Raw genomic sequence first — 13,179 nt, 5'->3', positions numbered from 1 at the left:
AGGGAATGAAAGAATGGAAGAAAGAGAGAGGGGAGTAGGTGGACAAAGCAGGATTTTCTGAAAGTTAAATCCTAAAACACTGTGCTTTTCCGTTCTGTGAGTGAAGTGACTCCAATAAAGTTCTCTTTGAGGTTGCTGTTGATGCTGCCACAGTGGCAGAACAGCTCAGCTCTAAATGAATAAACACATTTCCTTATTTCAGGATATGGAAGCTGACCAAACTACTCTTGAGAGAAAAACCCTCCGAAGGGCCATGTACCCCAGAGAATCCAAATCCCAACTGGAAGATGAAGATGAGGGTATGTCTTATCATTTCACTTTATTTAATCTGTTCCTATTTTTCATTGCCTTTCCACTTCAATAGCTGACAATTTTTAGCTATGAAATGTGAAGATGATGGTGACACTTGGTAATAACTGGGAAGTCCAATACTTTGAGCTGTTTATGATATGATTTATTTAAGGAATTCTCCATGTATTTGTGCAGGGATAAGGGTGTCACAGAACAAGTTAATTTCTTTGATAACTCGCACTGCCTGGAGTTATTGAGGGATGAGAGAGAAGTAAAACAACAGAAATAATTGTAAAGAGAACAAATCGGGGTAGTTGTCAAGAGCAGGGCAACATTTCCCTTGCTCAAGTGCAGCCTGCAAGGCTGTGAGATATATATTCTTATTATCTGCAGAAAAAATTAAATGTCTTGTTTATACACCTATGAAATATGTATCTCTCACTAATTGTGTTTCAGTGTAATGTGATAAATTATCTGTTTATCACAGACAAAGCTTTAGTACTGTTGGTTGAAGGGAAAATTGAACTTTTTTGTGCAACAGATGTTGGAGCCTCTGGATGGAAAGGTTTGGAAGGCTTTCTAGAATCTTCCATGTGGCCAAAATTGCTCTGTTGACTGTAAAATAAAAGCAGCTGAGTTGGGAAAGGCCTGGTCTCTGCTATAAATGGTCAGTTTAACTAAAATTAACAAGGCTGTAACAAGTCAAAGACTGATAAACGATAGAATTGCTTAAAGAGCACAGGGAAAGTCTTATGAGAATATATCTGAAGTGTTTGCTGTTTTTAAATGACAAACCAAATGTTTTCTTTAAAATTAAAATTCAAGACAAGAAAAAAGTCACCCAAATCTAGTAAAACAAGGTAAAATTCCTAGTACCGAGTCCCAACTAAACTTGATTTAATGTCTGAGTCACAGAGGAAGAAGAGGAAGAGGATGAAGATGATAATATGTCAACTGTCATGAGGCTGAGGACAAAGATGCCATGGAAAACCTGTTGGAGATATCTCACCTCTGGAGGATTTTTCTTGCTCTTTCTGATGATTTTCTCCAAGCTGTTGAAACACTCAGTTATAGTGGCCATAGATTACTGGCTTGCTACGTGGACATCCATGGACAACACAAATGAAGCCAGGAATGCTGATGATGATAAGGTGAGCCATGTCTTGGAGGATAAAAAGAAAGAAAGAAAGAAAAAATATTCTAAAGTAATTACTTGCTGTTCATCTAGTTAGATTGGAAAGATGATAGATGGAGTAAGCTTGGTTATAATATAGGATGGACAAATTCTTCATGTTAAAACAAGGCCATTGAAATTTTATCCATCTTTTTGAACATGCAAAACTGAAATATGTTTGAGGGAAGAAAAATAATTGACTTTTCAAAGGAAGGGACCTCATACTAAACTTTTCCTTCTGGATTTTTTAACTCCTAAGTCAATGACCCCATTTTCCTAAGTACTGGCTGTCGAGTAATGTCCTGCCAGAAAAACAATTAAAAAAAGTCTTCAATTGTGCTATTTAAGTACAATCTGCTTATAGCTGTAAATTTGACTAATATACCATATTGCACTGGAATCCACTTAGTAAACTTTCAGAAAGCTTGAATGTGTTATAACCCTGGCAGATGAGTCTAGGATTTGCTCTGGGAATTTTATGATGCTTGAACTCAATAAAGTGGAACTTTCCAATATCTCTCAAATGCCTTTATTCTTCAGAGGTTCTACTTTGGTTGACTGAATTTCTTGGCCAACAGTGTGTGATCCTTTGTATTTATCCATTTAGTCCACCTTCACAGTTCCAAGAACTATCTTTTCATGGCCTTGAAGGGTGTTCATCAGTAGGGCGAGGGCTCAGAACTATGATAACTTCTACTTATGTGAACTTACTGAATTGCAGTTCAGTCATAGGTTTTTATTTCTCAGATATTATATACAATTATAATTATAACTATGTAATATAAGTGATGTGACATAGTAGCTGATTGGTACCTTAGGAACCTCCTAGAAGAAAGCAGAAATTGGTGTTTATTTCTAGGATTGATGTGTTTGTCATTTTATCAGACTTATCATGTAGCTGTCTTCAGCATCCTGTCCGGAGCTGGGATTGTCCTTTGCCTCATCACATCACTGACTGTGGAGTGGATGGGCCTCACAGCAGCCAAGAACCTACACCACAACCTCCTCAACAAGATCATCCTTGGACCCATCAGGTACAGCAGAAATTATATCCCCCCTGAAAAGCTCCGTGACCAAAACCCTCTTTGTACCTGGGAGGGTGCGCCTCCCAAAAGCTCTTGTGGCCACCCTGTTTCCTCCAAGGCCTCAAAAAGTGAAAATAACTAGTGAGTGAATTAAGGGGGGGAAAATTCCATTGCAGAACATGTGAAATCCTTCCACCTTTTTTATCTGGCTGAAATCTGTTGGATAACTGGCAGCCCTTCAAGGCTGGAGTGTCAAGGGGCAGTTCAAGCTCCAGGACACCCAAACTCCAGCTCTGAGCAGTGACGTGGTGACAAATGACACCAAGGCTTCTTCTGATGGCCAGCGACTGGTTTTGTGGATGGCAACAGAGGCAGCAGGATGGTCAAAAGGATGCACGAATAACAAATCAAGTTATCCCAGTGCTTCCATGAAACTTCTGGAGTTGGTGACCTTTATCAGGAGCCAGGGACAGGCTGAGGTCTTTGGAAGGGATCTTAAGTCTTGAGGGAGAAAGAATGAAAGACCAGCACATAAGACAGCAGGTTTTTGGAAGAGGAGATAAAGCTTTTTTCTGTGGGGGAAATGCCAAAAGAAGCATTTGGACAGTCAGGATGCAGATTTTATATCTGTTGTGTTACTCGTATTTACTGCTTGGTTTTAGAGAAAGGCTGGAGACAGCTTTCTGTGTTCTGTCTGATTGGACTTTTTACCCAAAAATGGAATTCCTTTACAGGTAACTTTTTGGTTTTAATTTGTTCCACAGGTTCTTTGATATGACTCCATTGGGGCTGATTCTAAATCGTTTCTCTGCTGACACAAATATCATTGACCAGGTAGATGCATTGATATATTCTGTTTTATTACACCTTGGCTTTGCAAATTTTCACTTAGATACTGAATAAGGGCATTAAATGTATTAAAGGTACGTATTATTAAATGTATTAAAATGTTCAGTAGAGAAAAGCATGGCAAAACAGGCACAGGGAGTGATAAAAATAGAAAGTAATACGGGCAGGTAACTATAAAAATAAATGTAGTGAGAGATAGAGACTCTCAGTTTCTTCATATGCACATCAGTTGCTTCTGCTGGTAGATCTGGATTAGCAAAACATCATATTTTGAGCTCAAAACAGGAAAGAGGGTAGAATATAGTAACTTTTACTGTATAGGAGTAGATATGACAAATAAACCTTCCACCCTGGCTGTAGAACATGTGGATTTAGAGCATTCGGGGGAAGGAGAGGATGTTTTCACTATGGCTGTGCATTAAAATTTTTGGATGAGCAGCAAACCTCAATGTGAGGTTGGTGAGAACGTGGAAGAAAAATTAAGAGGTTCTAAAAAAGTTCATTGTATTTTTCTAAATACTTAGGATATGAAGAACAATTTTTTCTTCCTTACCTATTATCTAAAGAAGGTGGAAATGGCTCCTGTTTCCCCATGAGATTTGAAGCTCTGACTTTTAGAAAAAAAACCAAACACACTGGCTCATTTATTTTTAACATTTGGCTATTAGACTCACAGAAACATAAAGGCTCTTGATGTAAAGAGAATATTGATGACTGCACAGTGGTATCATTCCACTTTCCCAGTGGTCCTCTGTGGGAAAAGGGCTATTCTAGTGATTTTTGCCTTATGTAAGTCTTTTATTTCACTGTAGCACATCCCTCCTACGCTGGAGTCTCTTACCAGGTCCACCTTGCTCTGCCTGTCAGCCATTGGAATGATCTCCTATGCCACCCCATGGTTCCTCGTTGCCCTCGTGCCTCTTGGGATAGCATTTTATTTCATCCAGAAATACTTCAGAGTTGCTTCCAAGTACGTATTAAAAAAAAACCCCACACAAATAAAACCAAACAACAAAACCTGTCCTGAAAATTTCTTCTAAAAAAAAAAAAATTGTGCTAAGAATTGTGATGGAATGTGAGGCTACAGGAATAAGGGGAAAATGGCCATGGCATCCTGCTTCTGATCCTGAGGCTTGAGTCTGGGACATACACAGGAGGATTTTTCCAGGTGACATGACTACAAATGGGATATTTAGGGAAGTAACACCAGTTGCATCACTTTTGTACACTGTTGGCTATAGAATCAGATGAGCATGAAGTCTGTTAATCAACTGAGCCAGCTTGCCTCTGGTCAAAGCTCCTCTTTGACCTTCTGTGGGTTAGTAGAGAATGGAAAATAACTCCCCGGATTAACATCAGTTGCTGCTTTTTCTTCATATTGGGGGAAAAAACCTCTACAGAAAGTCATTTCCACTCTACAGTGTTTCATATCCATATTCAAATGATTTTAATGGTTTGCCTGGGTATAAAAAGTACAATTTTTTAGCAAAAAGAGCACCATGATTTCTTAGACTCATGCTAAAGTCATTCTATAAATGACTTTAAAAACATCTTAAGCAAGCCATCTGAAGGTTTTTTCTTAAATTGGATCCATTACTTTTTTTTTGTTATCAGCCAGAATCTGGCTGGATTTACACCACTTTCTGATACCTAAAATTACTCACCAAGGCACCTGCTGACTTGCAGGGAGGCCAAAAGAACCTGTCATTATTAGCAGGTTATTATTATCAGGCCCTGTCTTTGCAGTAGGCACATGCTACAGCATTAGCTGCTGTTTTGCAGCAAATAAGAAATAGATAAACTAGTAGTTTCTTATCCAGAAAGAGTTGTGTCAGTTATTCCCCTTAAATCCATGGAGCAGGGTGGGCACTGAGCAACATATTAATAATTTTACTTCACTTTACCCTACTTTTCATCATCTTTCCTCAGAATTTCCAAGATTTATTCTTAAGAAAATGACATAATCAGAATTCATAAACCAGGAAAATGTTTAAATATGAAAGAATCTGCCTAATTTCTCCGAGGTTTGTCCAAAAACTTTGTTCTTACCCCACCAAACCTGGTGTAGCAATAACCATGCAAGCTAGAGAGAGGTTGATCACCCCTCTAAGTCAGCACACACCTACACGTGCACCCATGGGCTCTGCAAGTCCATAACCATCTCATCCATTTTATTCCCTTAGTGTTCTGGGAAAATCTGTATGAGGAGTGTTTGGGTTTTTTTTTAATTAATCTGTTTAAATTAAACTCTTTTAAATCACTTGTGAGGCATTCAGGGTTGACTTGGGTTCTTTCAATGTACAACAAAAAACAAAAAAACCCAATTTATTTCTATAAAAATCAGTCTTGGGAAATGCAGGAGGAAGGAACAGCTTCAGCCAGTATTTATAACTTACTTGCACGCAGTGCTTTGCAGGAATATAAGCTCCACTAATTTTTAGAAATGCAAATATTTACAGTATTTCTTGCAGCACTTTGTTGTATTTTCCATTACATCTTTCAAAAACTTCTGTGTATTTTCCATCATAAATTTGAAAGATATTTATCATCAAAACATAAGCAGTGAAATCAGCTCTGTGTACTGCAACATTCAGCATCATGGAGCACTTATTTCTCCTGGCCTATCTAATGCAGTGTGCAAACATAGCAGGATTTTGATAAAGACTTTAAATCTCTAATGATCTGGCCTCTCTTCTGTTTATACAACTGGCTGCTGTGCCAATGGCAGAGTGTTACAGAAAGATGGATTTTTCTCCGTGGTTTGGAAAACATTCCTGTTTCAGGAGACTGGAACTTTTTGGACTTAAATATCATTGCTCCAAGCAGGTCTTGGAAGTACCATTGCTGAGTAATTGAGGAAATTTATCATTCGTATTATTTCTCTGTCAGTGCTGTCTCTGTTTCAGCCAGTGTGGTAATTTAAAACTGCAAATAGAAGGTCTACTATCATCTGTTATATTTACATTCAGCATGCTATGGTACTTACAGATATGGAAAATGAAGCAAGATTTATATGGAAAGGCACCTTTTCTTTTTGTTAGACTGGCTGGTACAGTTGCAATAAAATAAATAAGCTTACAGACACACAAACCCTGTTTTATACCTGACCTAAGAGTCATCAATAACATGTTACAAAATTTAAAATCAGTTGTTCTGAATTAAAGTTCATTATATTAATAAATTAGAATGTGTGAGAATAACAGGTAATTAGGATCTGGCTAGCATGAACAGTAGGTATTTACCCAGGAGAGACATGATAATGTCATTATCACTGAGGGACAAAGAGAAGCTCATCTGTGACCAAAAGAAGATGGAAGAGGTGACTGGGAAATGATTCAAAGGCTCCTGCGGCAAGAGAGGAACACGATATTCCCATGCCAGTGTCTTTCTATAATATAGAAAGACAATTTTGTGTGTTCCTGAAAAGAGTATGTGCAATGCGTGAAAGGTCCATCCTTGCCTGCTATGCATGAAATTTCTACAGACAGAGATGTTTACATTGTAATGGGTGTCTGTTGTTTTTTGTGCTCCCAGGGACCTCCAGGAACTCGATGACAGCACCCAGCTCCCTTTACTGTGTCACTTCTCGGAGACAGCTGAAGGCCTTACCACCATCAGAGCATTTGGGTCAGTAAAACAAATTTTTAGAGGGAGGCTTGGCTTTTGGTCTGGCCTGTGCAGCCTCCTTGGAGCATGTCTGAGAGCAAGTTCTTGGATTTGATGAGCTTTCTTAAACTATCTCAAAAAAACCCAAAAAACCAAAGAGATTTTGTTTTATTATTGCTTTTCCATGCCTTTAAAACCTTTTGCATATTTTCAGTAACACATTAATTATTTCTGTATTGGTTTTCCACTGAATTAAAGATGATTACATATTTCAGATATGATATTTAGACTTTCAGGGAGTCTGTTTTAGCCTTGCCTTACCTGGGCAGCAGGGAGCTCTCTTTTTCCAAGCAGGCACAGGAAACTCCTTCAGACCCCCCTGCTACATCCTACAACCTGTGTCCCTGAATCAGTGCTGTATTTAACCCATTCCCTGGGCAGGGAAACATCTTTATAACACTCTCCAACTGAAAGGGAGACTTTCCAAGAAAATTACAGCAGAACAGAGCTTGATCTTAATATTGTAAAACCTACCCTTGCTAATCAAAATTGAAAAATAAATTCCAGAAGATTCAGGTAATTTTTTCAGCTTCCCATGCATGTATTTTTTCTCTACTTACTACATGAAATGCAGGCCAAATTCTCCTTGTATATTCACTACATTATAGCTGGCATGACTGACCAAGTCCCAGCTTGATGTTGCTTCCCAGTAAGCACAGCTTGCACTCATCCTGTGCTATGTAGAACCTCAAACCAGAGCAGATCTCACTACAGTGCCATTTACACACCTCTCTGATCAGCTTAAGACTGTTTCCCTGCTTCAGGCTAAGCTTTAGGACCTGGGCTGTTAGTACAGACTGTTGCAGTAAGGAATGTGGAAGGACAAGCAAAAATATTGCTGTGTTGAAGAGATGTGAGCCAGTGGTCAACAGGAAATGTTTTAACAAGCTTGATCAACCAGAATGACGTACTGAAAGAGTAAATCATCATTAAGGCCTGATGGTGATGTAGCTGAGTGCTTCTTGAGAGGTTCAGAGCGGCCTTTTACCGTGTTGTCTCCTGAGAAAGATGAAGGACCTTAGCACCTCTTGGGAGCTGAACTCTACCTTATAAAACAGACACTGTGGGCTTGGATGGCAGAGAGTAAAAGGCAACCTGAGGGAAGGACTGGGCATCACAACCATCGCTTGAGTTCTCCAGGAACTCTGGTCCTAATCAAAGCCATTTCATCTCCCTGTCTGTGCTCCACTGTCAACCAAACTTGAAGTCTCCAGCACTTTTTTTCAGCAAGCTCGTATTTACTGTTAGCCATTCTCTGCAGTTTGAGTTCAGTATGTTCCAGGATAAAATAGAGCAGCTCCTCACATAACTTACCACAAAGTAGTACAGTTGGATCAGAGAGCAATCTCAGTGACCTTTGCTGTTTGTCATCTGACAGGATAAAAGTCTAAAGCAGCCCAGAAGATGAGCTGAACGTGGACGAAAGCATACAGATTGAGCATGTCAGATTTTCCATTAGGAAAACAGGAGTTTTGCTGCCAGGAAGGCAGATGAGCAGGACAGTCAGTGCATCTTTGCTCCTCCCCACGTCATTCCTGTTACCAGTTGTTTTGGGGAGGTTGCTTGCCATGTTTGCAAGCTGTGTAGAGGGAAATAAAACATCAGTGGGAAACAGTAGAGGAAAAAAGAAGGAAATTTCTGGTAGAACAGGCGTTACAGGTGCTTCACAGCAGGGCCTTGAGACTTTAAAATGGAAGATAAAACAACGAGCTGCTGACTGAAGTTCAGCTGGTTTATTCAAGTAAGGGTAAGGAGCAGACAGCAGAATATGAAACAAGATGGTTTCCATCTGACTGTGCAAGGCACAATGAATTTAATACACTTAACACCAACAGAGATTTCCCCCTCTCCTCCCAAAACATACCTCAGCTCTTGGGGGCTCTGGCATCCTTGGTTTTAAATGTGATGGGCGTTACAAGGGAGAGAGGGAAGCAGTGGAGGTAACACCTCTCATTTTTGTAATTCAGAGATGATCTCTGGCTCTCCCTCATTGTAGTTTCCCAGTTGTTTAGGCTGAGAAAACAGCTGAGCTGTGTGGCTGGAAGGTATTGATCTGCGGATAGATCTACATTAGCTGAAACTTGAGAGGTGTCACTCTTGTTACTTAGAGGTGTCACTCCTGTTGAAGAGCCCTGCAGCTGGCCAGGCACCTTTTTTGTGTCAGACCAGCTGGTATAGTTGCAATAAAACAGCAGACACACAAACTTTGTTTTATACCTGACCTAAGAGTCACCAATAACATGCTCCAAAATTTAAAATCAACTGTGATTAATATAATGAACTTAAATTCATTATATTAATAAATTAAAATGTGTGAGAATAACAGGTAATTAGGATCTGGCTAAAATGGACAGCAGGTTTTTACCCAGGAGAGACATGATAATGTTATTATCACTGAGGGACAAAGAGAAACTCATCTCTGACCGAAAGTAGATGGAAGAGGTGACTGAGAAATGATTCAAAGGCTCCTGCGGCAAGAGAGGAACATGATATTCCCATGCCAGTGTCTTTCTGTGCTATAGAAATACTGAAAAGAATATGTGCAACACATGAAATGTCTGTTCTTGTCTGCTATGCAGTAAAATTTCTACAGACAGAGACGCCTGAAATCGGCTTTTCAGATGACAGGTCTTGGTGGTGGCTTGTGAGGAAGAAGCAAGGGGCCACAGGAGCACTCACTTGTTAGAGGACTGAAGGGTGGCCACAGCTATAAAAAATGGATCAACTTTGAGAAGCAAATGCCCAGCACCCCAGCACTGGAGTGTCTCTCAGGGGACAGGCTCTGATCCAAAATCTACTCCAAAACAAACCCTCCCCATTACACGTGTAGCTCTGGTTATGGAGAGTTGTGGCAGCAGGGAAGAGTTTTTTAACCCAAAATCAGAAGGGCAAAAAGTTTTGACTGTGGAAGGGGGGAGGGAGGGAGGGAGGGAGGGAGGGAGGGAAGTCAGAGGAGAGTTGATGCTTCACCCTTCTGTGTGTGAGCGTGTGACGTGCTGTAAATGTACCAACTTTGCTCTTGGCAGGCACGAAGCCAGGTTCAAACAACGCATGCTGGAACTGACAGACACGAACAACATTGCCTACTTATTTCTGTCGGCTGCCAACAGATGGCTGGAGGTCAGGACGGTACGTTCAGTTTCGTCCCAGCCGTGGTTTTGAAACCTTGGAAGCAAACAGAGGCTTCTCCTGACGCGGAGAAGATAATAACGGGAATTAATCTCGCGATGAGGTTACACACACACAGCTCCTTAAAATAGATCGGCATTGTTATGTTAAACCCAGAGGGTTTTTTCAGCTTTCTTGGCCAGGGGTAGGAAAATGCAAGTTCTCCCTCATCTTTTGCTGCTGTGCTGTCTAGTGTCTGAAGAGAATGCAAGGACAAACATTTACATAACTTGAAACAAGGCTTTCTCTGCTACTGTGCAGCATCTGCAGACCTGCTCCGGCAGGAACTACTTTCAAAGAAGGACAGGGATTTTTGGTAGTTTTGTGAACTGTGTCATCATTCTGCCAGGGCTGTTTTAGGCACCACTCACCTTTTAGGTCCTGAAGCAACAGGTTTGACCCCACAGCTGTAAGTTAAACCCCTCCTTGCAGTGCCCTTACTGCAGCTGTCAGGCCATACTCTTTGTGGTTTTACTGTTTGATATCATGAAAGATGGCAGAACCAGACTCCAACTGGAAAAAAAAATGACAGTGGGGCACAGAGCAGCCACTGACAGTGAAACAGGCTCCTGGTTTTTGTGGGGGCTCTCCAGGGACAGCACATGAGGGACTTTACTAATCTGCAAGGCAAGAAGAGGCAAACAAGGCAACTGTGATTTCTTTATTCATCTGAAACCCAAAGAGCAGTGAATAAACAGAGCAGTGACCTGGTTCTGCTAGACACAAATAGCAACAGGCATGATTAATCCCCACATCAAAGGCTGGATACTCACCTTATTTTCCTGGTATGCTGTCAGAGCAACAAAGTTATTCTCCATTTCTTATGATGACAAAACTTTCCCTTGTGCATGAAGCTCTCAGCTTCTTACAGCGTACAAGACCAAGCTGAACTTGCTTCCAAATCTAAGGCAGATAAATAACAGAGCAACAGCCAATCCTGGAATGAGCTGTGGCGATGCCTGTTAATGTCTCACAGTTTTAGACTTGCTTACATGTGGAATGAACCTGATCCAAGAATATGCCTCGCTTCATCGTAGCATTAGGAATAATGTGGCCTTGCCAGGGAGTAGTTCCTTTATCTCTCCCTAATGGCACAGTGGTACTAAGATCACCCAAAAGCTTGTAGGATTTTATAGCAGCTGTCAAGTCCTATCCCAGCTGCTGATGGAGTCTCAAGACACTGTGGTTCCAATTCCCTGCATATGTCAATCATAAAATCCCAGAATCACATGGTTTGGGTTGAAGAGGACCTTAAAAATCATCCACTTCCAACCCCCCTGCCATGGGCAGGGACACCTTCCACTAGCCCAGGTTGCTTAGAGCCCCATCCAACCTGGCCTTGAACACTTCCAGGGATGGGGCAGCCACAGCTTCTCTGGGCAACCTGTGTCAGGGCCTTACCACTCTCACAGGGAAGGATTTCTTCCTAATATCCAATCTAAACCTCCTGTCTCTCAGTTTAAATCCATCCCCCGCTTAAGTTTGAGTCTGTCATCTGCTCTTCAACACAATTTACAGACAGAAGAACCAGGCAACCCTCATTTGCAATCTCAGAAGGAAAGATTACAGGCATTATCAGACAGGAGGAGAAAAATGGATGGAAAATGTAATCCAAGCTAAATAGAGTGCAGGTAGCAGTGGGAGAGAGGGAATACCAAGGGTCTCATTAATCAGACACCTTGATTCCATGAGATCACATGTGGCATTGACTTCAAAACTGAGGTGCACATCAAGAAAATAGGTTCCAACTCCTGCAAAGCTTCTGCCAATAAAACATATGCATGACCTGTATAAATTCTACCAAAAGCCTTCCTGGACTTGGTGAAGTCACCGATACTTCTCTTTTCTGAGGAGGCAAACCCATGTTTTAAGAAGACCCGAAAGAGAGTGAAGAAAGTGGAATTGATTTGTTTTAGCGGTAGGAATTAGGGGTGTCATTGTTATATCATTCTTAGGATTTTTTATGTGCTTATTTGATTTTTTTGATATCTACTCTATTTGGGGCTCCCACAGTGAAATACCAAATGGATTTGCTGAAATTACTGGCCTGTTTCACTTGTGTTCAGCAAGTTGCTTTAGGGTGTTTCGGGTCGAGCCCTACAACCTGTGACCTTCTCCAGGAAGAACAAACCAATTATTAAGTAGTAGGTGTCATTATATAAATAATTCTCAGTAAAGTCAAACTGCCCCTCAACTAAAGAAATGTTCTTGTTTCTGCCTTTTAAAGTTGCCTAGAATCTTTCTCTCCCTGTCTCTCTCATTCCAGGATTACCTTGGTGCCTGTATTGTCCTGACTGCAGCTGTCACCTCCATCACTGAAGGGCCCAACTCGGGATTTGTGGGGCTGGGTCTCCTGTACGCTCTCACAGTACGTACCAAGGCAAAGCTTAAGAACTTTCAGACCAACCAAGTATTAATTTTATAATATTTTTATATAGACATGGTTGTCTTCCAGCTTTCTTAATCTTGAAAAAAACCCCAATCCTGCAAATAATGGATTCGAGCCAAAGTTGAGAGAGTTCAGGGCAACTTGGACTTGCTTCAGGTTTCATGAGCCAATTAAAAAAACACAGCCATTCCCAGGCCCTGCGTGCTCCCAAGCAGAGCAGGAAAATTAAAAATGCGTAAGAGGACCTGCCGTGCACTCTAGTTTGTATAACACAGTGTTGGTTCCGCCTCTACATGGCAAAAACATGCCAGGAAATACTATTCCACAGATTGTCATAATCCAAGTAATCTTTAACCAGAGACCAAATCAAATAATTGCTGAAGAAACAGATACATCAGTTTTGCCTTTGGAGGGAAGCTACTCAGATGCCTGATGTTGTCCATGCAATTCTGAATGGATTTGGGGACTGGGACCTTTGCAGGCATGGTTCATCGTGCCGGGCAGCAGTAGGAAAGCAGAGGAGATTGACTTGGGAATGATGAGATTTTGGTGGTCCAGTAGCTGACTCATTTTGCCACTGTCATGAGCAGTGAGGTATTTTAGCTGAGGAGAGGGAG

General features: G+C 41.0%; 1 protein-coding gene and 1 long non-coding RNA gene across 12 annotated transcripts in view; one reads left to right on the top strand and one right to left on the bottom strand.

The window, feature by feature from the left end:
- Positions 1-13,179, top strand: part of ABCC9 (ATP binding cassette subfamily C member 9) — a 68,595-nt gene that overhangs the window by 44,469 nt on the left and 10,947 nt on the right. For all 11 annotated transcript variants that reach the window (XM_027693516.1, XM_027693512.1, XM_027693511.1 and 8 more), the window contains 8 exons: positions 203-299; positions 1,207-1,442; positions 2,351-2,499; positions 3,255-3,324; positions 4,152-4,309; positions 6,874-6,966; positions 10,032-10,134; positions 12,440-12,541. In XM_027693516.1, the coding sequence (XP_027549317.1) occupies positions 203-299; positions 1,207-1,442; positions 2,351-2,499; positions 3,255-3,324; positions 4,152-4,309; positions 6,874-6,966; positions 10,032-10,134; positions 12,440-12,541 (1,008 nt within the window). The remainder of the gene's footprint in view (positions 1-202; positions 300-1,206; positions 1,443-2,350; positions 2,500-3,254; positions 3,325-4,151; positions 4,310-6,873; positions 6,967-10,031; positions 10,135-12,439; positions 12,542-13,179) is intronic.
- Positions 10,623-11,416, bottom strand: LOC113972444. The gene is made up of 2 exons (XR_003535904.1): positions 10,947-11,416; positions 10,623-10,793 (listed from the first exon to the last, which is right to left on the bottom strand). It is a non-coding gene; the product is annotated as an uncharacterized LOC113972444 (long non-coding RNA).

The sequence above is a fragment of the Neopelma chrysocephalum genome, unplaced genomic scaffold (genome assembly GCF_003984885.1).
Source record: "Neopelma chrysocephalum unplaced genomic scaffold, ASM398488v2 Primary Assembly neopelma1_92, whole genome shotgun sequence".
NCBI lineage: Eukaryota > Metazoa > Chordata > Aves > Passeriformes > Pipridae > Neopelma > Neopelma chrysocephalum.
The sequence above is the reverse complement of the archived record's forward strand: the minus strand, read 5'-3'. Positions and strand labels throughout refer to the sequence as shown.